This window comes from Hemitrygon akajei, chromosome 5 (genome assembly GCF_048418815.1).
Source record: "Hemitrygon akajei chromosome 5, sHemAka1.3, whole genome shotgun sequence".
Classification (NCBI taxonomy): domain Eukaryota; kingdom Metazoa; phylum Chordata; class Chondrichthyes; order Myliobatiformes; family Dasyatidae; genus Hemitrygon; species Hemitrygon akajei.
This window is the reverse complement of record NC_133128.1, coordinates 23336596-23361921: the sequence shown is the minus strand read 5'-3', so window position 1 is coordinate 23361921 and position 25326 is coordinate 23336596. Positions and strand designations below refer to the sequence as shown.

Below are 25326 nucleotides of genomic sequence, written 5' to 3'. Positions count from 1 at the left end.
AGCATGCATAGACAGCCATGAAACTTCTCTTGGAGATTTCAGACGTCTTTATCCGCGTGTCTATTTAGTAAGAATAACTCGGCAAACTCTGAGTATGATGTTCCTTAATCCATTGTCGATAAGGAGGTTGAATTCAGAGAAAACAAACCGGGAGTTACAAAAAAATCACGTGACGCGAGATTGCGAAACGGGGAAAGTGAAAGCAAAAGAGAAATAAATTTATAGCGGTGCAGAAAAATTCTCAGCAGCGTTATCTTTCCTTTCGCTTTGTTGGCGTCTCGGCTGCGAGGAGAGCTCTCAATTGCAAGGTATCGTTAACACTGCCGGCGAAACCCTACGCCTTTCGAACCGTAGTTTCAAACCCTTCCTAACTCCAAATTAACCTCGCTATTGCTTGGAGGGGTGTATGGGGAGGTGTAGCACCTCTGGTGGGGGGACTGCCGTGCCCTTTTTCAGGGCAGCTCGTCCACCTTTGGTCCCCACCGGGCGCTCAGCTCTCACCTGTGGCTCCAAGTAGCTGTAACACGCGCAGCGGCCACACTTCGGTGAACCGTCTCGGCAGACGGGCCAAACCAGGTGAGGGCATCCGACGGGTCTTCGACCCTCGGTGAGGTAGGGCAGGGGTCACCAACCTTTTTTGCACCGCGGACCGGCCGACGGGGGGAGGGGGTGAAACACGACCGGAATACAGCGATACTCGAAGGAGGTTCCTTATGTCCAGTCTATTCCACAATTTCGTTTATGTGGCTATCAGCACTTGCTTCTGTCCCGTTTGCTCACATTTTTTTCCGCTCAAAAAACTCAATGGGTTTGTCTATAAGTGCGGGGTGCTTGGATTCAAAGTGCCGAAGCAGTTTTGAGGGCTTAATTGCCTCATTAGACAGCCTCCGGGACCGAACTCCAGCCTCCCGCCTGCCCGCCGCCTTGGCCAGGTGCGGCTGGTCGTGGGTGGGGTGAGGACAAGGTCAGGGCTGGAGGTCGCGGCGGTCGCTGTCCGGAGAGAGTGACCGACCGAGCGAGGAGTGAGACAGCCCCTCCCCTCCCCCTGTAGGTAGGTAGGATCTATCGGCCGGCGAAAGTTTGGCTCGAGGGATGACTTTCAGTAGATCGCAGCGAGGTAGCTGTTCTGCTACTTACGGAACCCTGAGCCCGAATTAGGTCGTCTGCGAATACTTTAGCACCGGGTTCCTCACGAACATTCGGTGTGCTAAACTGGCTTAGAGACGGCGCCCATCCGTCCGCGCTCCAGGCCGGTGGCAACGGCATTTCTTGCAGGCCACGCGAAGCCGCCGGTTACCCGAGACCGACCAGTGACCCCTGGCGCGAGGGTGTCACTGCGTTTGGGCGACTGATGACCTCGCGTGGGTTCGGCGTGACAGGGAATGAGGAAAGGTGCAGCTAACTCATATCGTTTCATATCGCCAAATCATATCGTTTCCTCGCGGCCCGGTAGCACTGTGCTTTGCGGCCCGGTGGTTGGGGACCACGGAGGTAGGGGATCTGCCTAGCCCAGCAGGTGAAGTCTGGCCCTAACAGATTGAGGAGAGGAGACCAGCAGGCGTTGAGGATCGCTAAGAGCCTGACAAGGCACTTAGACGCCCTGGTCATTCACTGCAAGAGGTGGTGATCTCTTTAAACTCACCCGGCAGAAGGCAAAGGCAAACCACTTGTGTAACCTGCAAAGTACATGATTTCCCAATGTGTCAGAGCGGTGTGCAGGGAAATCGTCCGCTAAATGGAAATTCCAGATGCGACCTAACGATGACGAATGCTTGGACGCGAATGAATCAATAGCACCCAGAGACGCAAGCTCGATTAAGCCTCGCACTTCATCTCTCAACAACAGGAAACTTCCAACTTCTGCAGTTAGCTTGTTTGATGCAGTTTCCCCCTTTAATTTTAAAACTAATTTGCAACTGGCAATGGGGTTTTCAAATGATGTTTTCTTAAGCCTTCTAAGTCCCAGTGGAAAAGACTGTTTAGATATTAGATCCAGTGCAACCACTAATTGACCACATGTTGACCAAAAGAAGCAAAGTGCTGGTGTGCCAGTGCTGCGATATTTCCCGCCAATTGTCGACCCTAAAGAACTTGAGTCCCTAATGGTAAGTCTGATTTTATTGGTACCCCAGGTTTGAAGGGCCGAATAGTCTGTTCCCGATGGTTTTGATAATTCCGGTGGTGGGAACCCATCTCTTCTGGGGTCCTTTAGGCTCCTTTCAACCCTTCCTAATGGTCGAAACCCCATCTACGGATCTGCTAGACCAGTTGCGGTGATCCTCGCACCGCCCCCACTTTTACAGACATAGCAGTTCCCTCCCACCGAGCCCCGGCGGCTCGATAACGCTCACAAGAGAACCAGGTAGCACACAGGTAAGAGTCAGGACTTGAGGAAGAAAATGCCCCACGTATGAGGAATATAATAAACCAATCCAACTTGTTAATTATCAAATAGATCATTCCCACCAACCCTGAGAAACTTTTGTTCTGTCCTGTAGGAGTTGAACATTCAGGACTTGTATCAGATCTCAGGCTAGCCAGAAGTTTCAGATGAATCTGACGCCTCCTGAATCTCTGATTGTATGGAATCAGAGTCAGGTTTAATATCACTGACATATTGCATGCCATGAAATTTGTCATGTTGTGGCAGTATTACAGTGCAATACATTCAAAATACTATAATTTACAACATGAAATGTTATATAAGTTAAATAAGAGAGAAAAGAGAGAGCAAAATGGTGAGGTGATGCTCTCAGGTTGGTTCATTGTCCGTTCAGAAATCTGATGGTAGTGGGTAGAAAATGTCCCTGAAATGCTGAAACTGTTCCTATATCTCCTCCCTGATGGTAGTAATAAGAAAAGAGCCTCCCTGGGTGGTGGGGGTCCTTAGTGATAGATGTCACCTTTGTGAGCATCACAGTTTTGAAGATGGTAGCACTAAGGCACGTACTCTCTCATCTAATTATCTTCCTTTTATTTCCTTGCCCTACCGACTGGTAGACAAAGACTCTCCCAGGTCGGCATCGAACCGCAACACAGTCACTTGGCTGTCATACCTGTTTCAGGAGCCACCCTCCCCAGGAGGACGTCTTCCACCACACGGGAGATCAGCATCGAGTTTAAGCATGCTCTCGAAATTTGGAAGTCAAATAAAACAGTTATTTATCGGAGGTTAGTTCAGAGTTGCTTCTAAATATTTGCAATATCACCTGGATCTCGCAAAAGAAAACCACTCTTAGTATTAAGCTTCATTTGCTGTCCGAGGTATGAATTTGGATACTCTATAATAAGGTCAGAGCTTGAAAAGCAGCAATTAAAGTGTCTACAGACTGGGAGAAGTGAATGGAGAAGGGTAGTTGGATGACTGAGAGATAGGAGCCAAAGAACTGGAGCACATAGTATCACTTTAATCCTTATGTCAGAAGCAGGTGAATCTGCAGAATTCATTGCCATAGACAGCTGATAAGTCATTTAAAGCAGAGGTGAATAGGTTCCTGATTAGTAAGGGTGTCAAAGGTTATGGAGAGAAGGCAAGAGAATAGGGTTGAGTGGAATAATAAATGAGCTATGATGGAAATGGGGAGTAGACTCGTTGGGCTGTATGGCTTAATTCTGCCCTGAGATCTAATGGGACATCAGCCCTCGATGGAAATACTCTAGATAGAGAAAATTAGTTCTCTGCCAAACAATGGAATGCGTATATGAATTAAAGGATACCTGAACATAATTGAAAGGTTTTGCTTTAGTTTGAGCAGAATCCAGTACAGGTTAGTTGCTGCTAGAGATGTGCATTTCCAGAATCAAAAAGAAAATTACGTCTGCTTCAATCACCAGGGCAGTATGCAGTAAAGTGGCAAGCATGTTGACTTTTTGGAGAGCAATGCCATTCTATCTCTGTAAGATATTGCCAAGGCATCACCATTGTGATCTGTAGAACAGGTACTGTCCATGGGAAACATGAATTAATAAACTGTACATTTCTTTACACTTACTTCAAACAATTATTGCTTTTTCTGATTAGGCTTTAAAGTAAATGCAAATGACAAAAGAGTCTGCTTAATTGTAGATTCAGTACTGTAAGCTGTCTGTAGCAGGATTCAAAATCCTGATTTTGTGGAAAGTTATTACAACAAAAATAGAAAGACAGGATTTTAAATAATTTTGATTATATTTGTTCATTGGTTGCAAATGAACCTGATGATACTACAATAGTTAGAATGTTTACAATAGTTAGAATGTTTGAGGACATAATTTGTTTTGTTGATATCAATATATACACTCAGTGGCCACTTCATTAGGTACACCTGCTAGTTAATGCAGAATTCCTACTCAGCCAATCACTTGGCAGCAACTCAATGCAGAAAAGCATGCAGATCAAGAGGATCAGGTGTTGTTCAGACCAAGCATCAGATTGGGGAAGAAATGTGATCTAGGTGACTTTGTGGAATGATTGTTGGTGCCAGATAGGGTGATTTGATCTGACGATCTCCTGAGATTTTCACACACAGCAGAGTGTACAGAGAATAAACCAAAAATAAAAACATCTAGAAAGTGGCAGTTCTGTGGGCAAAAACACCTTGTTAATAAGATCAGAGGAATCTAACCAGACTGTTCAAGCTGACAGGAAGATGACTGTAACTCCAGTAACCACATATGACAACAATGGTGGGGTGGGGAACTAACCTAGCAGAGGAAAGTCACAGTGATCAGGTCTCTGCCACTGAGTCTGGCTCTAAGACTCAGAAGTGATGGGGGGAGAAGAGGCAAGCTGTGGTGATAAGGGTTTTGTTAGTCAGGGAAACATAAAGGAGGTTCTGTGCATGAGAACAAGATTCCCAGATGGTATGTTGCTTCCCAGGTGCCAGTCTCAGGATATCTTGGATCAAGTCTTCTGCATTCTTAAGTTGAAGGGTGAGCAGCCAGAGGCTCTGACCCATGGAGGTACCAATGACATTGGTAGGAAGGGTGATTAGGTTCTACAAAGTGAGTTCAGAGAGTTCGGTGCTAAGTTAAAGGGCAGGACTCCAGGATTGTGATCTCAGGGTTGTTACCCATTCCATGTGCTGGTGAGGCTAGTAATAGGAAGATTATATAGATTAACATGTGGCTAAGGAGATGGTTTAGGAGGGAGGGTGTCAGATTTTTGGATCATTGAGCTCTCTTCCAGGGAAGGTGGGATCGGTACAGAAGAAACAGTTTGCACTTGAACTTGAGGGGGACTAATATCGTAGTGGGAAGGTTTACTGCTGCTGCATGGGGGGGGGGGGGGTTTAAACTAGAGTTGTAGGAGAATGAGAACCAATGTACCAGAACAGTTAGTGGAGTGGTTGTGGAGACAGATGTTAAAACCTCAGAGAAAGTCAGGAATCAGAAGATTGAGTATGGTGTGCCTAATGTCCTGAGCTGTGTATATTTCAATACAAGAAGTATCAGGGGTATGGCAGATGAGCTCAGGGCACGGATCAACACATGGAATTATGATATTGTAGCCATTGGTGTGATTTGGCTGCAGGAGGGACAGGACTGGAAGCTCAACATTCTGGGGTTCCATTGTTATAGACGTGACAGATTTGGAGGGATTAAAGGGGGGGAGGGTGTTACAAGTCAGGGAAAATGTCACAGCATTGCTCAGTCAGGAGAGACTGGAGAACTTGTCTGGTGAGTCATTATGATGACCATATTGCAGACCACACAGGAGTGCACGGGATTTAGAGGAACAAATTTGTAGAGAGATCGCAGACTATTACAAGAAACATAAGGTTGTTGTAACAGGTGATTTTAACTTTTCACATGTTGACTGAGACTCCCATACTGTAAAAGGACTAGATGAGAAAGAGTTTGTTACAGAGGAGGAGGTGTTTGCTGCCTTGAGCCAAATTAGGGTTTATAAATCCCCAGGACCTAACAAGGTGTTCATTCGGACCCTACGGGAGGCAAACACATAACTTGAAGGGGCCACAGCAGAGCTATTTGTCATCCTTAGTGACGGGTGAGGTACTGGAGGATGGCTATTGTTGTTTAACTGTTTAAGAAAGGCTCTAAAGGCCATAGTGGGGTGTGTCAGGAATGGACAGGAGGAGGAGTATAGGAAACTGATACAGGACTTTGTGATATGGTGCAACTCAAACTACCTGCGTCTCAATATCACCAAGACCAAGGAGATGGTGGTGGACTTTAGGAGATCTAGGCCTCATATGGAGCCAGTGATCATTAATGGAGAATGTGTGGAGCAGGTTAAGACCTACAAGTATCTGGGAGTACAGTTAGACGAGAAGCTAGACTGGACTGCCAACACAGATGCCTTGTGCAGGAAGGCACAGAGTCGACTGTACTTCCTAAGAAGGTTGGCGTCATTCAATGTCTGTAGTGAGATGCTGAAGATATTCTATAGGTCAGTTGTGGAGAGCGCCCTCTTCTTTGTGGTGGCGTGTTGGGGAGGAAGTATTAAGGAGAGGGACGCCTCATGTCTTAATAAGCTGGTAAGGAAGGCGGGCTCTGTCGTGGGCAAAGTACTGGAGGGTTTAACATCGGTAGCTGAGCGAAGGGCGCTGAGTAGGCTACGGTCAATTATGGATAACTCTGAACATCCTCTACATAGCACCATCCAGAGACAGAGAAGCAGTTTCAGCGACAGGTTACTATCGATGCAATGCTCCTCAGACAGGATGAAGAGGTCAATACTCCCCAATGCCATTAGGCTTTACAATTCTACCGCCAGGACTTAAGAACTTTTTAAAAGCTATTATTAATGCTTTTTGAATAGTGATTTAGATGCATATCATATTTTTTTACTGAGTTAAGTATTGTATGTAATTAGTTTTGCGACAACAAGTGTATGGGACATTGGAAAAAAGTTGAATTTCCCCATGGGGATGAATAAAGTATCTATCTATCTATCTATCTAAAAATAAACCAGGAAAGTATGGGCCAGTTAGCCTGACATCAGTAGTGGGAAAGTTATTGAAAGGTATTGTGAGGCACTGGATATATGGGTAAGTTATATATGGGTATTTGGATAGATATGGACTGATTAAGGATAGTCAACATGGTTTCGTGTGTAGTAGGCAGTGTCTAACCAAGCTTGTAGCAAGCAAGTGTAGCCTCCATGCCCCCAGTTGACCCCCATTCGCCTCGGATGGACAGTTAACACCACTGTTACTGGTACTGAGAGTCCTACACAAGTTTATTTGTATAGCACTTTCAAACACAAGGCAGTTCAAAGTGCTTTATATAGAACAAGACTTAAAAATCAAACATTAGATTTCAGAGAATATTTAAATAAGAGAATAAAATCACACAAAAAATAAATATGATAAATAGAAGTTACAGTGCTGTAGATTCCAATTAAAAGCTACAGGGAAAAGAAAAGTTTTAAGCCTCAATTTGAAAGAGCTTAAAGCTGGGGCAGACTTCACATCCTCAGATATGTGGGGCATAGTAACTAAAAGCTGTTTCACCGTGTTTAGTTTTGACCCTGGGGATGGTAAGCAGACCCGCCCTAGATGACCTGAGAGCTGGAGAAGGTTCATAATGCAGCAAGAGATAGGAGATGTGTTTTGGCCCGAGACCATTCAGTGCTTTGTAAACCAGTAGTAATACTTTAAGGTCAATCCTCTGATTTACAGGAAGCCAGTGTAGTGATCTGAGAACTGGAGTGATGAGTTCTTAGTAAGGATTCTGGGAGCAGCCTTCTGAATGAGTTGCAGTTGTCTGAGGGACTTTTCACAGAGACCTGTGAAAACACCATTACAGAAGACAAGCCTACTAAAAAGAAATGCATGGATGGGTATTTCTAGATCTTGTTGAGACATAACCCCTTTAACTCTCGGTCTGTTTTTCAGGTGGTAGTAGGCTGACTTTGTAATTGTCTTAATGTGACAGTTAAGATTTATTCCTCAATAGACTCATCTGATCCTTGCTTCCTAAACCTCATGTATGCTGCCTTCTTCCACCTGACTAGATTTTCCACTTCACTTGTCACCCATGGTTCCTTCACCCTCCCATTCTTTATCTTCCTCACCAGGACAAATTTATCCCTAACATCCTGCAAGAGATCCTTAAACATCGACCACATGTCCATAGTACATTTCCCTGCAAAAACATCATCCCAATTCACACCCGCAAGTTCTAGCCTTATAGCCTCATAATTTGCCCTTCCCCAATTAAAAATTTTCCTGTCCTCTCTGATTCTATCCTTTTCCATGATAATGCTAAAGACCAGGGAGCGGTGATCACTGTCCCCCAGATGCTCACCCACTGACAGATTTGTGACCTGACCCAGTTTGTTACCTAATACTAGATCTAGTATGGCATTCCCCCTAGTTGGCCTGTAAACATACTGTGACAGGAATCCATCCTGGACACACTTAACAAACTCTGCCCCATCTAAACCCTTGGAACTAATCAAGTGCCAATCAATATTCGGGAAGTTAAAGTCATCCATGATAACAACCCTGTTATTTTTTCACCTTTCCAAAATCTGCCTCCCAATCTGCTCCTCGGTATCTCTGCTGCTACCAGGGGGCCTATAGAATACCCCCAGTAGAATAACTGCTCCCTTCCTGTTCCTGACTTCCACCCATACTGACTCAAAAGAGGATCCTGCTACATTACCCACCCTTTCTGCAGCTGTAATAGTATCCCTGACCAGTAATGCCACCCCTCCTCCCATTTCCCCCCCTCTCTATCCCTTTTAAAGCACTGAAATCCAGGAATATTGAGAATCCATTCCTGCCCTGGTGCCAGCTAAGTCTCCGTAATGGCCACTACATCATAATTCCATGTATGTATCCAAGCTCTCAGTTCATCACCTTTGTTCCTGATGCTTCTTGCATTGAAGTACACACACTTTAGCCCTTCTACCTTACTACCTTTATACCCTTTATTCTGCTTCTCTTTCCTCAAAGCCTCTCTGTATGTTAGATCTGGCTTTACTCCATGCACTTCTTTCACTGCTCTATCGCTCCAGGTCCCATCCCCCTTGCAAATTAGTTTAAACCCTCCCGAACCATGCTAGCAAACCTACCTGCAAGGATATTGCTCCCCCTCGAGTTCAGGTGCAACCCATCCAATCTGTACAGGTCCCACCTTCCCCAGAAGAGATCCCAATGGTCCAAAAATCTAAAACCCTGCCCCCTGCAACAACTCCTCAGCCATGCATTCAACTGCCATCTCCTCCAATTCTTACCATCACTATCACATAGCACTGGCAGCAATCCTGAGAACGCCACCCTTGAGGCGTTTGATTCCCACTACGGTCTGTAAGTTTGTACATTCTCCCCATGACCATGTGAGATTTCCTCCCATATTCAAGAGACCTCAGGGTTTGGGTCATTAAGTCGTGGGGGTGCTATGTTGGTGCTGGAGCTGCCACCAGCACAATCCTTGCTGATTTAATTTGATGCAAACATTTCACTTTAAGTTTTGATATACAGAAAGTGAAAGAGAAAAATAATAAAACATTCCAAAGCATTCTGAAGTAGATCTGAAATATGATGCATAGATAGCAGGAATCTGAGAAGAGGCCTAACTCTGGGATATTAGGAAATGAGAAAGAGCGTAGTTCAGCACAGAAACAGAATCTTAGGCTCGGGACCAGGATGCCGAATTAATCTATTCACATCTGCCTGCACATGGACTATAGCTGTCCATTCCCTGCCTGTTTATAAGTTTGGCTAAATGCCTCTTCTTCATAGCTATCATATCTGCTTCTATCTCTACCTTGGCAGTGTGTTCAAGGCACCTACCACTCTGTGTAAAATAACTTGCCTCACAAATATTTAAACTTTCATCTCCTCACCTCGAAGCCAGGACGTCTAGTATCTGACTTTTCCATGTTGGGAGAAAGACTCTGTCTGCCCTAATTATCTACACCCCTCAATAATTTTACACATTGGGATGGCAGGGTGGACATAAATCTCTGCCAAAGAAAGGGTAAGGCACTCTTTCCCTCTGCTAGCCTGCTGATCACCCTTATACAAAGTGTAGCACCTGCTTTCCCCCCTTCCCCGGATCAGGGCCATGTGAAACCATGGGAGCAGGTGGTGGATGGTCGTTTGAGCAGCTGATAAATATCTCAAGTCATGGTTATGTGATCACAGACAATCTCTGACGAGTATTCATAATGACTGGGGTCACCCATTTTGTAAAGACACTGCCCAGAAGAAGACAATGGCAAACCGCTTCCGTAGAAAAATTTGCCAGGAACAATTATGGTCAAATACAATGATGGCCTTTGTCATATGATCTAGCACATAATGATAACGAATTTTATAAATATCTGTCGGGCTATTTGCACCATCTTAAATTAAATTCAAATTCTAACCCTAATTAGCACATTTTTAATGAATGAATGAATTGACCTTATTTCTTACATCTTTCACATTCACGAGGAGCAAAAATTTTATGTTACATCTATCTAAATGTGCAATCGTAGTCATTTATAATAAATAGAACAGTCTGTAACATAGAAATACACTCAAATCAGCGTGAGTTACTCAGTCTGACGGCCTGGTGCAAGAAGCTATCCCAGAGCCTGTTGGTCCTGGCTTTTATGCTGCGGTACTGTTTCCCAGATGGTAGCAGCTGGAATAGATTGTGGTTGGGGTGACTTGGGTCCCCAATGATCATTTGAGCCCTTTTTACACACCAGTCTTTGTAAATGTCCTGAATCATAGGAAATTCTCAACTGCAGATACACTGGGCTGCCCACACCACTCTCTGCAGAATCCTGCGATTATGGGAGGTACAGCTCCCATACCAGGCAGTGATGCAGCCAGTCAGGATGCTCTCAATTGTGTCCCTGTAGAAAGTTCTTATGATTTGAGGTGAAAGAGGGGCTGTTGTGCCTTTTTCACCACACAGCTGGTGTGTACAGACCATGTGAGGTCCTCAGTGATGTGGATGCTGAGGAACTTGAAGCTGTTTGCCCTCTCAACCCCAGATCCACTGATGTCAATAGAGGTTAGCTGTCTCCATTCCTCCTGTAATCCACAACCAGCTCCTTTGTTTTAACAACTTTGAGAGAGACGTTGTTTTCTTGACACTACCGTGTCAGAGAGATGACTTCTTCCCTGTAGGCCACCTCATATTCTTTGAGATCAGCCCAATCAATGTAGTGCCGTCAGCAAAGTTAATTAGCAGATTAGAGCTGTTGGTGGCGACACAGTCATGGGTATACAGGGGGTAAAGGAGGGGACTTAGTACACAGCCCTAAGGGGCTCCTGTGTTGAGAGTCAGAGCGTTGGAGGTGAGAGAGCCCACTCTTACCACCTGTCGAGGATCTGACAGGAAGTCCAGGATCCAGATGTACAAGGCAGGGTTGTGCCATTCTGGGAAGAAGAAATGGAGAAGGGGACTTATTTGAACTTACGTATGCCTATCAATGTGTGGATAGGGTACATCATCTTGGAATAAAACCTGACTCCATCAGGACCATATGCTAATTGGTTTCCAAGAGCTGTCCCACACTGTAAGAATACGCACATAAGTACCTATGAATCATTATTCACTGCAAAAGACTGCTGAGAAGAAGGAGGGGGTAAGAATAGCAAATTCCACTTGTGGGTTTAGGTAAGTGTTCTTAAACTGTAGCTGCCAATGGTGAGTTTTGATCTTATATCATTTGATCACCATTTTCTGGCTTGGGAGATTTGTTCCAGTACATTAGCCACTAATATAATTCTGAAATAGTTCCAAATAATTTTTGCAAATATTTTGACCTCATCCTTTCCATTATAGGACCATGATAGAAAACATTTGCTTAACTGTCAGGAATGTTGATTGACCATGTCTGTTGCATTTCCCCTTTTGTTTTTCAGAGAAAAGCCACGAACAAAACTTTCAGGAGACGTACAAGGACTCCGTTCTTCCATCAAAGGACACACATGAGAATAATTTGGTGGGTCTGCAAATATTATTGGGTTTTCACAATTCAAAGTTCAAAGTAAATTTATTATCAAAATACATATACATCACCAAATACTACCCTGAGATTCATTTTCTAGTGGGCATTCACAGTAGATACCTAGAAATAAAAGAAACACAATGAAAAACTACACACAACCAAAGGTGGACAACCAACCAACGTGTAAAGACGACAAGTAGTGCAAATGCAAAAAGAAAAGCAAAATAATAATAACGATGATAAATAAATAAGTATGACGGTGTAGTGGTTAGCATAATGCTATTACAGCTCGGGGCATTGCAGATCAGAGTTCAATTCTGGCACTGGCTGTAAGGGATTTGTACGTTCTCCCTGTGAACCACCTGGTTTTCCTGCCTGTGCTCCAGTTTCTTCCCACAGTTCGACAACATGCCAGTTAATATATGAAAAGTAAATCACGTCTGACAAATTTACTGAAGTTCATTGAGGATGTAACAAGCAGATATCACAATTCTGCAACCAGATACAGACAAGCTGGTTGAATACTTGGCAAGTGGAGTTCAGTGTGGGAAAGTGTGAGGTTATGCACTTCAGAAAGACAAATCCAAAAGCCGCAGAGAGGCGTTGAAGGTGGATGAAGTGCAGAAAGATTTCAGTGTACTCATGCACAATTTGCAAAAAATGAGTAGATAGTTGCACCAAATGAATAGGAAGGTAAATGGCATACTGACCTTTATTCCAAGAAGGCTGGAGTTTAGAAATAAAGCAGTGTTGTTGGAATTGCATACAATGCTAGTGAGGCCACACCTGGAGTTCTGTACATAATTCTAGACCCCTTATTTAATAAAAGGATATAGTGCCATTGAAGATGGTCCAAAAATGACTCATGGGGCCATTTGCTAGGATAAAAGTGACTAAAAATATTAGATCTACGTTTCTTGGAATTTAGGAGAATCTATACAACCCTTTGGATAAATATTGAGATGAATCCTTTCATGAGAGAATCTCAGACAAGGAAACATGGTTATGAGATTACAGAGCAGTCATTTAAAACTAACATGTAGAGGAACTAGTTAAATGCATGAAATTCTCTACCCAAGAAGGTTGTGGAGGCAAGACCACTAGAGATCAAGTTCAATTATTATAGATTGTGTTTGAGCTGTGATATTTAAAAAGGAGAGTGGGACGGTTTTCCTGAAAGGTCATGGAATTGAGAACTTTGGATAACTGGTGCAGAAGAGGAGATGGAGCCTGGGACAGTTCAGCCATGATCATACTGAATGGTGTGGCAGGCTTAATGATCCAAGTAGCTGGCTCCTGATACTATTTTCTTATATTCTTATGTTCCTACGAGAGAAGGTTGTAAGCAATGAGTGAAATATATATTGAATTTGGAACTTTGCAAATAAATTAATATTCTATCTAGAAGTGAATTAAAATTTACATTTAAAGTTGTCTCCTCACTCATAATTTAAACACCAGCTAAAATGGTGAAAGTTAAATTCCTGATAAAGCAATAGAACACTACAACACAGAAACTGGCCTTTTGGTCAATCTAGTGTGCTTAACTATTACTCTGCTTAGTCCCATTCACCTGTGTCCAGACCGTAGCCCTCCCATCCACGTGTATATCTAAGTTTCTTTTAAATATTGAAATTAAACCCACATCTACCACTCCTGCTGGCAGCTCATTCCACATTCTCACCACCCTTTGAGTTAAGAAGTTTCCTCTCATGCTCCCTTAAACATTTCACCTTTCATCCTTAACCCATGACTTTTAGATGATCACGATCAGTGGCCCAGCTCTCCACAAACAAATTCATAACTGCCATGCTGTCCTATCCACAGTACTGCATAGATGCTATTTTGTCATTGAAGTTCTTTGAGATAATCCGAGGTTGTGAATACTATTACTAGACTTCGAGTTCATCTTTTGGCACAGAGAAAAAATTACTTTGTGAAGTGTACCTCACTCTATGGTCCAATGTTTCTTGCCTCAGGAAAGTGATGCATTGCTGTACAATCAGTATGAGAAGAGAGTGCGACCTTGCATTGACCTCATTGACAAGCTGAGAGCATTGGGTTTGGAAAAGGATCTGTCTCTTCCAGCCATCGCAGTAATTGGAGATCAAAGCTCTGGAAAAAGCTCCGTCCTTGAGGCACTTTCTGGGATTGGTCTACCCAGGGGCAGTGGTAAGAACAGTACCCCAAAACAATGAACTATATCCCTTTGAACAAATTTAATCTCGGTTTACCAAAGCTACCTACTTCAGGCAGATAAGAATCAGGTTTAATATCACTGTCATATGTCAGGAAATTCGTTAACTTTGCGGTAGTAATACAATGCAATTTGTGATAATATAGTTAAAAAAAATAGTGTGTGTATATATACATGTTAAATGAGTGGAACAAAAACAGAAATAGAAAAGTAGTGAGGTGGTGTCCATAGGTTAAATGTCCATTTGGGAATCGGATGGCAGAGGGGAAAAAGCTGTTCCTGAATCATTGAATGTGTGCCTTCAGGCTTCTGTACCTCCTTCCTGATGGTGACAATGAGAAGAGGCCTGTCTTGTGTGGTGGGTCCTTAGTGATGGACATCATGTTTTCGACCCCGCTTGTCGAAGATGTCTTGGGTACTATGGAGGCCTGTGCCCATGATGGGGCTGAATAATTCTAAAACTCTTTGCAGCTTGAAGAAAGCAATGGCAACCCATATCTGTAAGAAAATTTGCCAAGAACAGTTATGGACAAGGATAGACCATAATTGCCTACACCCTGATAATTGATTACAGCTGTACTTGTTTGTCTCCATAGATGCTACCTGGCTTGCATTTTGTGTGTGTTACTCTGGTTTTCAAGCATCTGCAAAAGCTCCTGTGGTAAGGATAGTGAGAAAGCTGGAACTTAGCCCTCAGTTATAGATTGGTAGATTCTTGTTAGTAATAATGTACTAGAGATGATAAAACAACAGAAATAATATTGAGAGCTAGTAAGCATTTGAGGGACCGAATAGGCTATGCCTGGAGATTTCTAAAGGGAAATAAGGAAGTCGATTAGTCATTTCATTGTTGGTTAGTATTAATCCTATTTTAGTAGCAAAAGTGACAGTCAGTAACAGACCAAAAGTACTCACCTGCTGACACCCAGCTCCCGCCCCACCCCGGCCCCTGTGAATCCCCCTCCCCTTTCTGATTATTGCAAGCCTGACACTGTCATTTCTGTTTATTTGTCAGGTATTGTGACGAGATGTCCTTTGGAACTGAAGCTGAAGAATACCGAGGTGAAGAATACATGGAGGGCCAAAATCAGTTACAGCAACTACAGCAAAGAACTGTCAGGCCCATCTGAAGTGGGCAAAGAAATTCTGAAAGGTCGGTTGAAATTGTGTAACTGCTGGATCACTGCTATGACATGCCTCGTCTATTCCATGTTGTTTGATTATAATCATATACAGTAATTCTGAATTTTGTAATTAGGGAACTGATACTTCAAGCCCAACTCATATTCTCTTATTGTTTTTCCTCTTGATCTCCTTACTCTTGCCCATGTGCTGTTTGTCCCATTCCCATCAGGGAGAAGGCTACGCAGCATCCACACCAGAGCCACTCAGGCTCAGAAATATTTACTTTCCCCAAGCCATCAGGCTGATCAACAGCTCCACCACTAACCCACACCCCACCATCACTAACTCTACTTCAGTGACTCCTTTCCACAGCCCCTCAGCATTCCCCATGCACAGTATTTAACAGTTACTTCTGCTATACGGTTTTTAGGATTGCATTTATATTTATATTTATTGTGTTATACTCATCACGTTTTTTAAAAAATGCTGCATCGAGGATGTTGCCGGGTCTAGACAATCTGAGTTATAAGGAAAGATTGAATAGGTGTGGACTTTATTCCTTCGAATGTAGAAGATTCAAAGGAGATTTGATAGAAGTGTTCTAAATTATGAGGGGTAAATTGCAAGCAGGATTTTTCCCTCAGAGGTTGGGTGGGACTACAACCAGAGATCATGGGTTAAGTGTGAAAGGTGAAAAGTTTAGGGGAACATGAGGGGGATCTTCACTGAGAGGGTTGTGAGTGTGTGGAACAAGCTGCCAGCACAAATGCTGAATGAATGTCATAAGGAATGGACCCAAAATGCAGGACACAAACACTGAAGTACTAGGAACAGGATGGGACAAAACGAAAGGACAGGACAAGTCACAGACTAGGCTAGGGAAGCAGGGCCAGGACGAATGGTCTACTTCTGAACCTATTGTCTATTGAGGTACTGGGAACAAGGAGCCTGGGGTGGACTCCGAGCCCGAGACTGCACAAGGACCCAGAACCTGGGTCTTGACTCAGGCTTGGACCCCAAACCAGGCAATGACATGACAAGGCCTGGGTTCTTGGAGCTTGAGGCTAGAGGCTGTGGTCTAGAGGCTAGGGGCTAGGGGCTGGGGTGTGGGGTTCTTGGAGCTCAGGGCTGGGTCTGGGGTTCTTGGAGCTCAGGGCTGGGTCTGGGGTTCTTGGAGCTCAGGGCTGGGTCTGGGGTTCTTGGAGCTCAGGGCTGGGTCTGGGGTTCTTGGAGCTCAGGGCTGGGTCTGGGATTCTTGGAGCTCAGGGCTGGGTCTGGGATTCTTGGAGCTCAGGGCTGGGTCTGGGATTCTTGGAGCTCAGGGCTGGGTCTGGGATTCTTGGAGCTCAGGGCTGGGTCTGGGATTCTTGGAGCTCAGGGCTGGGTCTGGGGTTCTTGGAGCTCAGGGCTGGGTCTGGGGTTCTTGGAGCTCAGGGCTGGGTCTGGGGTTCTTGGAGCTCAGGGCTGGGTCTGGGATTCTTGGAGCTCAGGGCTGGGTCTGGGATTCTTGGAGCTCAGGGCTGGGTCTGGGATTCTTGGAGCTCAGGGCTGGGTCTGGGATTCTTGGAGCTCAGGGCTGGGTCTGGGATTCTTGGAGCTTGACTAACTCAGAGGCTGGAGCTTGGAGACAGACTAGGAACTGTACATCAACATCAAGCCAGGACTTACCCTTCGACAAGCCAGGACACAACTTTCACTCCACACCAAGGTGGGGCAGGACCATCCATCAGGTAACAGCAGAACAGCCTGACTTACCCCACAGAGGCAAGGACAGGAAGAGACAAACACCAAAGAACAAGAGACAGTTACATCTCTGCATCAGGGTTGTTCTGAGTCACAGTTACAGCCAGCAACCTTGACTGGCTACAGAAACAACCAGATCCCTATCTAGCTCAGAGAGGCTGACAGCAATGATACAATGACAGCTCCAACTATTGACAGCAAGGCTCCAAGAAGCAATGGTTCTCCAACACAGCCTAAAGATTGGGAGTGGCCATTCTCGCCTTCCACCAGCCATTTGCTCCCAGGGAATCTTGACAAGACAACCCCCCAACCACACTCAATCCCAGGGCCACTTATATTCCCAGCCCCAAGATGAGCATCAGGTGCTAATGATTAAGTTCAACCGAAACAAGGGACAGCCAGAGGACCTGGAGTCCGTAGTCTGCGGACCGGACTGTGAACCGGAATGCGGCCTTCGGACTGGACCATGACAATGAAAGCTTGATTTCAACGTTTGGATAGGTGCATGGATGGGAGATGTATTGAGGGCTATGGTGCCGGTGCAGGTTGATCGGAGTAGGCCATTTAAGTGGTTTGGCATGGACCAGATAGACCAGACGGCTGTTTCTGTGCTGTATTTTTTTTATAGACCACCCAATAGTAACAGGGACATCGAGGAACAGATAAGGAGACAGATTCTAGAAAGGTGTAATAACAACAGGGTTGTTGTAGTGGGAGATTTTAATTTGCCAAATATCTATTGGCATGTCCCTAGAGTAATGCGTTTAGATGTGGTGGAGTTTGTTAGGTGCGTTCAGGAAGGTTTCTTGACACAATATGTAGATAAGCCTACAAGAGGAGAGGCTGTACTTGATCTGGTATTGGGAAATGAACCTGGTCAGGTGTCAGATCTCTCATTGGGAGAGCATTTTGGAGATAGTGATCACAATGCTATCTCCTTTACCACAGCATTGGAGAGGGATAGGAACAGACAAGTTAGGAAAGTGTTTAATTGGAGTAAGGGGAAATATGAAGCTATCAGGCAGGAATTTGGAAGCAAAATTGGGAGCAGATGTTTTCAGGGAAATGTACGGAAAAAAGTGGCAAATATTCAGTGGAAATTTGCGTGGAGTTCTGCATAGGTATGTTCCAATGAGACAGGGAAATGGTAGGGTACAGGAACCATGGTGTACAAAGGCTGTTGTAAATCTAATCAAGAAGAAAAGAAAGGCAGATGAAAGGTTCAAAAAACTAGGTAATGATAGAGATCTAGGAGCTTAAGAAAGAAATTAGGAGAGCCAGCAGGGGCCATGAGAAGGCCTTGGTGGATGGGATTAAGGAAAACCCTGAGGCATTCTACAAATATGTGAAGAGCAAGAGGATAAGATGTGAGAGAATAGGACCAATCAAGTATGACAGTGGAAAAGTGTGTATGGAACCAAAGGAGATGGCAGAGGTACTTAATGAATACTTTGCTTCAGTATTCACTATGGAGAAGGATGTTGGTGATTGTAGTGATGACTTGAAGCAGACTGAGAAGCTTGAGCATGTAGATGTTAAAAAAGAGGATGTGCTGGAGCTTTTGGAAAGCATCAAGTTGGATAAGTCACCAGGACCGGACGAGATGTACCCGAGGCTACTGTGGGAGGCGAGCAAGGAGGTTGTTGATCCTCTGGCGTTGATCTTTGCATCATCAATGGGGATGGGAGAGGTTCCGGAGGATTGGAGGGTTGAGGATGTTGTTCCATTATTCAAGAAGGGGAGTAGAGATAGCCCAGGAAATTATAGACCAGTGAGTCTTACTTCAGTGGTTGGTAAGTTGATGGAGAAGATCCTGAGAAGCAGCATTTATGAACATTTGGAAAGGCATAATATAATTAGGAATAGTCAAAATAGCTTTATGAAAGGCAGGTCGTGCCTTACGAGCCTGATTGAATTTTTTGAGGACATGACTAAACACATTGATGGAGGTAGAGCAGTAGATAGACAATAGGTGCAGAAGTAGACCATTCGGCCCTTCGAGCCTGCACCGCCATTTTGAGATCATGGCTGATCAATTACTATCAATACCCGGTTCCTGCCTTGTCCCCATATCCCTTGATTCCCCTATCCATAAGATACCTATCTAGCTCCTTCTTGAAAGCATCCAGAGAATTGGCCTCCACTACCTTCTGAGGCAGTGCATTCCAGACCCCCACAACTCTCTGGGAGAAGAAGTTTTTCCTTAACTCTGTCCTAAATGACCTACCCCTTATTCTCAAACCATGCCCTCTGGTACTGGACTCTCCCAGCATCTGGAACATATTTCCTGCCTCTATCTTGTCCAATCCCTTAATAATCTTACATGTTTCAATCAGATCCCCTCTCAATCTCCTTAATTCCAGCGTGTACAAGCCCAGTCTCTCTAACCTCTCTGCGTAAGACAGTCCAGACATCCCAGGAATTAACCTCGTGAATCTACGCTGCACTTCCTCTACAGCCAGGATGTCCTTCCTTAACCCTGGAGACCAAAACTGTACACAATACTCCAGGTGTGGTCTCACCAGGGCTCTGTACAAATGCAAGAGGATTTCCTTGCTCTTGTACTCAATTCCCTTTGTAATAAAGGCCAACATTCCATTAGCCTTCTTCACTGCCTGCTGCACTTGCTCATTCACCTTCAGTGACTGATGAACAAGGACTCCGAGATCTCTTTGTATTTCTCCCTTACCCAACTCTACGCCGTTCAGATAATAATCTGCCTTCCTGTTCTTACTCCCAAAGTGGATAACCTCACACTTATTCACATTAAATGCCATCTGCCAAGTATCTGCCCACTCACCCAGCCTATCCAAGTCACCCTGAATTCTCCTAACATCCTCATCACATGTCACACTGCCACCCAGCTTAGTATCATCAGCAAATTTGCTGATGTTATTTTCTATGCCTTCATCCAAATCGTTAACGTAAATGGTAAACAGCTGTGGTCCCAATACCGAGCCCTGTGGCACCCCACTAGTCACCACCTGCCATTCCGAGAAACACCCATTCACCGCTACCCTTTGCTTTCTATCTGCCAACCAGTTTTCTATCCATGTCAATACCTTCCCCCCGATGCCCTGAGCTTTGATTTTACCCACCAATCTTCTATGTGGGACCTTATCAAATGCCTTCTGAAAATCGAGGTACACTACATCCACTGGATCTCCCCCGTCTAACTTCCTGGTTACATCCTCGAAAAACTCCAACAGATTAGTCAAGCATGATTTACCCTTGGTAAATCCCTGCTGGCTCGGACCAATCCTATCACTGCTATCTAGATATGCCACTATTTCATCCTTAATAATGGACTCTAGCATCTTCCCCCCCCACCGATGTCAGGCTGACAGGTCGATAGTTCTCTGTTTTCTCCCTCCCTCCTTTCTTAAAAAGTGGGATAACATTAGCCATTCTCCAATCCTCAGGGACTGATCCTGAATCTAAGGAACATTGGAAAATGATTACCAATGCATCCACAATTTCCAGGGCCACCTCCTTTAGTACCCTGGGGTGCAGACCATCTGGACCTGGGGATTTGTCAGCCTTCAGTCCCATCAGTCTTCTCATCACCGTTTCCTTCTGAATGTCAATCTGTTTCATTTCCTCTGTTACCCTATGTCCTTGGCCCATCCATACATCTGGGAGATTGCTTGTGTCTTCCTTAGTGAAAACAGATCTGAAGTACTCATTAAATTCTTCTGCCATTTCTCTGTTTCCCATAACAATTTCACCCAATTCATTCTTCAAGGGCCCAACGTTGTTCTTAACTATCTTCTTTCTCTTCACATACCTAAAAAAGCTTTTGCTGTCTTCCTTTATATTCCTGGCTAGCTTGCGTTCGTACCTCATTTTTTCTCTCCGTATTGTCTTTTTAGTTAAGTTCTGTTGTTCCTTAAACACTTCCCAATCATCTGTCCTCCCACTCACCTTAGCTCTGTCATATTTCCTTTTTTTTAATGCTATGCAATTTCTGACTTCCTTTGTCAACCACTGTGGCCCCTTTCCCCCCTTTGAATCCTTCCTTCTCTGGGGGATGAACTGATTTTGCACCTTGTGCATTATTCCCAAGAATACCTGCCATTGCTGTTCCACTGTCTTTTCTGCTAGGCTATCCATCCAGTCAACTTTGGCCAGCTCCTCCTTCATGGCTCCATAGTTTCCCCTGTTCATCTGCCACACTGACACCTCCGAGCTGCCCTTATCCTTCTCAAATTGCAGATAAAAGCTTATCATATTGTGATCACTACCTCCTAATGGCTCCTTTACTGCGAGATCGCTTATCAAATCCTGTTCATTACATAACACTAAATCCAGAATAGTCTTGTCCCTGGTCGGCTCTCGTACAAGCTGTTCCAAGAACGCATCCCGTAGGCACTCTACAAACTCCCTATCCTGTGGTCCAGCACCAACCTGATTCTCCCAGTTCACCTGCATGTTGAAATCCCCCATAACTACTGCGACATTACCTTTGCCACATGCCAATGTTAACTCCCTATTCAACTTGCACCCAATATCCATGCTACTGTTTGGTGGCCTGTAGACAACACCCATTTGGGTCCTTTTGCCCTTACTGTTCCTCAGTTCTATCCACACAGACTCTACTTCTCCTGACCCTATGTCCCCTCTTGCAAAGGACTGAATCTCATTCCTCACCAACAGGGCCACCCCACCCCCTCTGCCCACATTTCTGTCCCTACGATAGCATGTATACCCTTGTACATTCATTTCCCAGGTCTGATCTCCCTGCAGCCATGTCTCCGTTATCCCAACAACATCATAGTTACCCATTCGCACCTGGGCTTCAAGCTCATCCACCTTATTTCTGACACTTCGTGCATTCAGATATAGAATTTTTAGCCCATTTCTCCTCTCTCTGTTTGAAGCGCTGCCTATTGTGCTTAACCCAGCTCCCTGAACTCCCATCGGGCTATACGCCCCAGAATTTTGTTGTCCTTCCTAAATTTACTTATTCTTTCAACACATTTAACTCCATGTTCCGTCAGACCATCCCTCTGTACATGAGTCCTCCTTATCACTTGTTCCGCCTCACCTTCCTCTACTACACACTTAGTATTCCGGAACCGTGTAGTCCCCACCTGTCCTTTATTCTTCCTCTCCCTATCCTCTCTCACATTCTGGATCCCCGCCCCCTGCAAATTTAGTTTAAACCCCCCCAAGAAGCACTAACAAACTTCCCTGCAAGAATGTTAGTACCGCTCCAGTTCAGGTGTAAACCGTCCCTTCAGAACAGATCCCACCTTCCCTGGAACAAAGCCCAATTATCTACAAACCTGAAGCCCTCCCTCCTGCACCATCCTCTCAGCCACGTATTAATCTTTATAATCCTTCTGTTCCTTGCCTCACTCGCATGTGGCACAGGTAGCAATCCTGAGATTGTTACCCTGGAGGTCCTGCTCTTCAGCTTCGCACCTAACTCCCTGAACTCCCTACACAGGACCCCCTCACTCATCTTACCCACGTCATTGGTCCCTACATGGACCACAACATCTGGATTCTTGCCCTCCCTCTCGAGAATAACCTGCACCCGATCTGAGATGTCCCGGACCCTGGCACCAGGGAAGCAACATACCATCCGAGACTCCCGATCTTCCCCACAAAATCTCCTATCCGCCCCCCTGACTATAGAATCCCCTATCAATACCGCTGTCTTCTCTTCCCTCCTCCCCTTCCTAGTCAAGGGTCCAACCTCAGTGCCAGAGACAGGACCACTGCAGCTTGTTCCTGGTAGGTCATCCCCACCAACAGTATCCAAAACGGTATACTTATTTTTGATGGGAACGGCCACAGGGGTGCTCTTCTCGCTCTGTCTGTTCCCCCTGCCTCTCTTGACTGTCACCCATTTGCCTACCTCCTGTCTTTTCGGTGTGACTGCCTCCCGATAACTCTTATCTATCTCTGCCTCTGCCTCCCGAATGATCCGTAGTTCATCCAGCTCCTGCTCCAATTCCCTAACTCGGTCTGATAGGAGCTGCAGCTGGATGCACCTATTGCAGGTGTGGTCATCAGGGACAACTGTGTTGACCCTGACCTCCCACATACTGCATACGGAGCACACCACTGCTCTAACTGTCTCCCCCATTACCTGATCCTAGATTAGACTTGTCGAAGTCCTCTTGCGCTGAAGCCCGCTGAGCCAAAGCCCAGCACTCTGCTCCTGCCACTCCGCTGCCCGCTCCTGAAAGTGGGTCGCTTTTTAAAGCTCGCGCTTGCCGCTGACGTCCCCCGTGTTTGCGCAGCTTTACCTTCCTCCTCAGGTAGGAGATGTAGTGTATATGGAATTCAGCAAGGCATTTGACAGAAGGTAAAGAGTGGTTGTAGACGGGTCATATTCTGCATGGAGGTCGGTGACCAGTGGTGTGCCTCAGGGATCTGTTCTGGGACCCCTTCTCCTTGTGATTTTTATAAATGATCTGGATAAGGAAGTGGAGGGATGGCTTAGTAAATTAGCTGATGACACAAAAGTTGGGGGTATTGTGGATAGGGTGGAGGGCTAGCAGAGGTTACAGCGGGACATTGATAGGATGTAAAACTGGGCTGAGAAGTGGCAGATGGAGGTCAACCCAGATAAATGTGAGGGTGTTCATTTTGGTAGGTCAAATATGATGGCAGAATATAGTATTAATGGTAAGACTCTTGGCACTGTGGAGGATCAGAGGGATCTTGGGGTCCGAGTCCATAGGACACTCAAAGCTGCTGCATAGGTTGACTCAGTGGTTAAGAAATCATATGGTGCATTGGCCTTCTCAATCATTGGATTGAGTTTAGGAGCTGAGAGGTAATGTTGCAGCTATATAGGACCCTGGTCAGACCCCACTTGGAGTGTTGTGCTCAGTTCTGGTCGCCTCAGTACAGAAAAGATGTGGAAACCATAGAAAGGGTGCAGAGGAGATTTACAAGGATGTTCACAAAACGCTGGTGAAACACAGCAGGCCAGGCAGCATTTATAGGAAGAAGTACAGTTGACGTTTTGTCAGGATGAAGGGTCTCAGCCTGAAACGTTGACTGTACTTCTTCCTATAGATGCTGCCTGGCCTGCTGCGTTCCACCAGCGTTTGTGTGTGTTGCTTGAATTTCCAGCACCTGCAGATTTCCTTGTGTTTGTGTTTACAAGGATGTTGCCTGGATTGGGGAGCATGCCTTATGAGAATAGGTTGAGTGAACTCGACCTTTTTTCCTTGGAGCGATGGAGGATGAGAGGTGACCTGATAGAGGTGTACAAGGTGATAAGAGGCATTGATTGTGTGGATAATCAGAGGCTTTTTCCCAGGGCTAAATGGCTAACACAAGAGGGCACAGTATTAAGGTGCTTGGTACAGAGGAGATGTCAGGGGTAAGTTTTTTTATGCAGAGAGTGGTGAGTGCGTGGAATGGGCTGCCAGTGACAGTGGTGGAGGCAGAGATGATAGGTTCTTTTAAGAGTCTCCTGGACAGGTACATGGAGCTCAGAAAAATAGAGGGCTAAGGGCAACCCTAGGTAATTTCTAAGGTAGGGACATGTTCGGCACAGCTTTGTGGACTGAGGGGCCTGCATTGTGCTGTAGGTTTACTATGTTGTCTATGTTCTACCTTATATGAACCTGAGATTAATTTTCTTCCAGGCTAATTTTCTTCAATAAATCGATAATCTAATAATTAACCGTAATAGAATCAGTGAAACCAACTGGGCATTCAGACAGTGTGCAGAAGACAACAAACTGGGTAACTACAAAAATAAGCAAGTAATAATGATGAATAAATTAGCAACAAATATTGAGAATATGTGATGAAGTGTCCTTGAAACTGAGCCCGTAGGTTGTGGGATCAGTTCATTGATGGGACACACATTGCAAAACAACAAATTTCATGAGATATGTCAGTGATAGGAAAGCTGATTCTGATTCTGAGCCTCAGGCGTATAAGATGAAAAGAGGTGTTGATGGAGTGGACAGCCAGCGCCTTTTATCCCAGGTAACTGCTAATACAAGAGGACATTATTTTAGGGTGGGTGGGGGTGTTTACACAGTGTGATGGGTTCATGGAATGCCCTTCAAAGTGTGGTAGTTGAGGCAGATACACCAGGGGCATTTAAGAAACTAGTAGGCACATGGGTGAAAGAAGAATGGAGGACTATGTGGGAGGGAAGGGTTAGGTTGATCTTGGAGTGGGTTAAAAGATCGGCACAACATTGTGGCTCAAAGGGTTGGTACTGTGCAGAAGTGTTCTATGTTCTATGCAATGTGCGGATGATAAAGTAAATGTAAACTGGTAACTGATGGTCAGCATGGAGTCAGAGAACAGAGAACAGTACAGCACACAAACAGACCATTCCACCCGCGATATTGTGCCAAACAGTTGAAGT

General features: G+C 45.0%; 1 protein-coding gene across 1 annotated transcript in view; it reads left to right on the top strand.

Annotated features, from left to right (window-relative positions):
- The first annotated feature begins 260 nt into the window (after positions 1-260).
- The window catches only part of LOC140727545 (interferon-induced GTP-binding protein Mx-like), a 51990-nt gene continuing 26924 nt past the window's right edge, over positions 261-25326 (top strand). The window contains exons 1-5 of the mRNA XM_073045014.1: positions 261-308; positions 3001-3171; positions 11820-11899; positions 13885-14077; positions 15118-15255. Of these exons, the coding sequence (XP_072901115.1) occupies positions 3126-3171; positions 11820-11899; positions 13885-14077; positions 15118-15255 (457 nt within the window). The 5' untranslated portion in view covers positions 261-308; positions 3001-3125. The remainder of the gene's footprint in view (positions 309-3000; positions 3172-11819; positions 11900-13884; positions 14078-15117; positions 15256-25326) is intronic.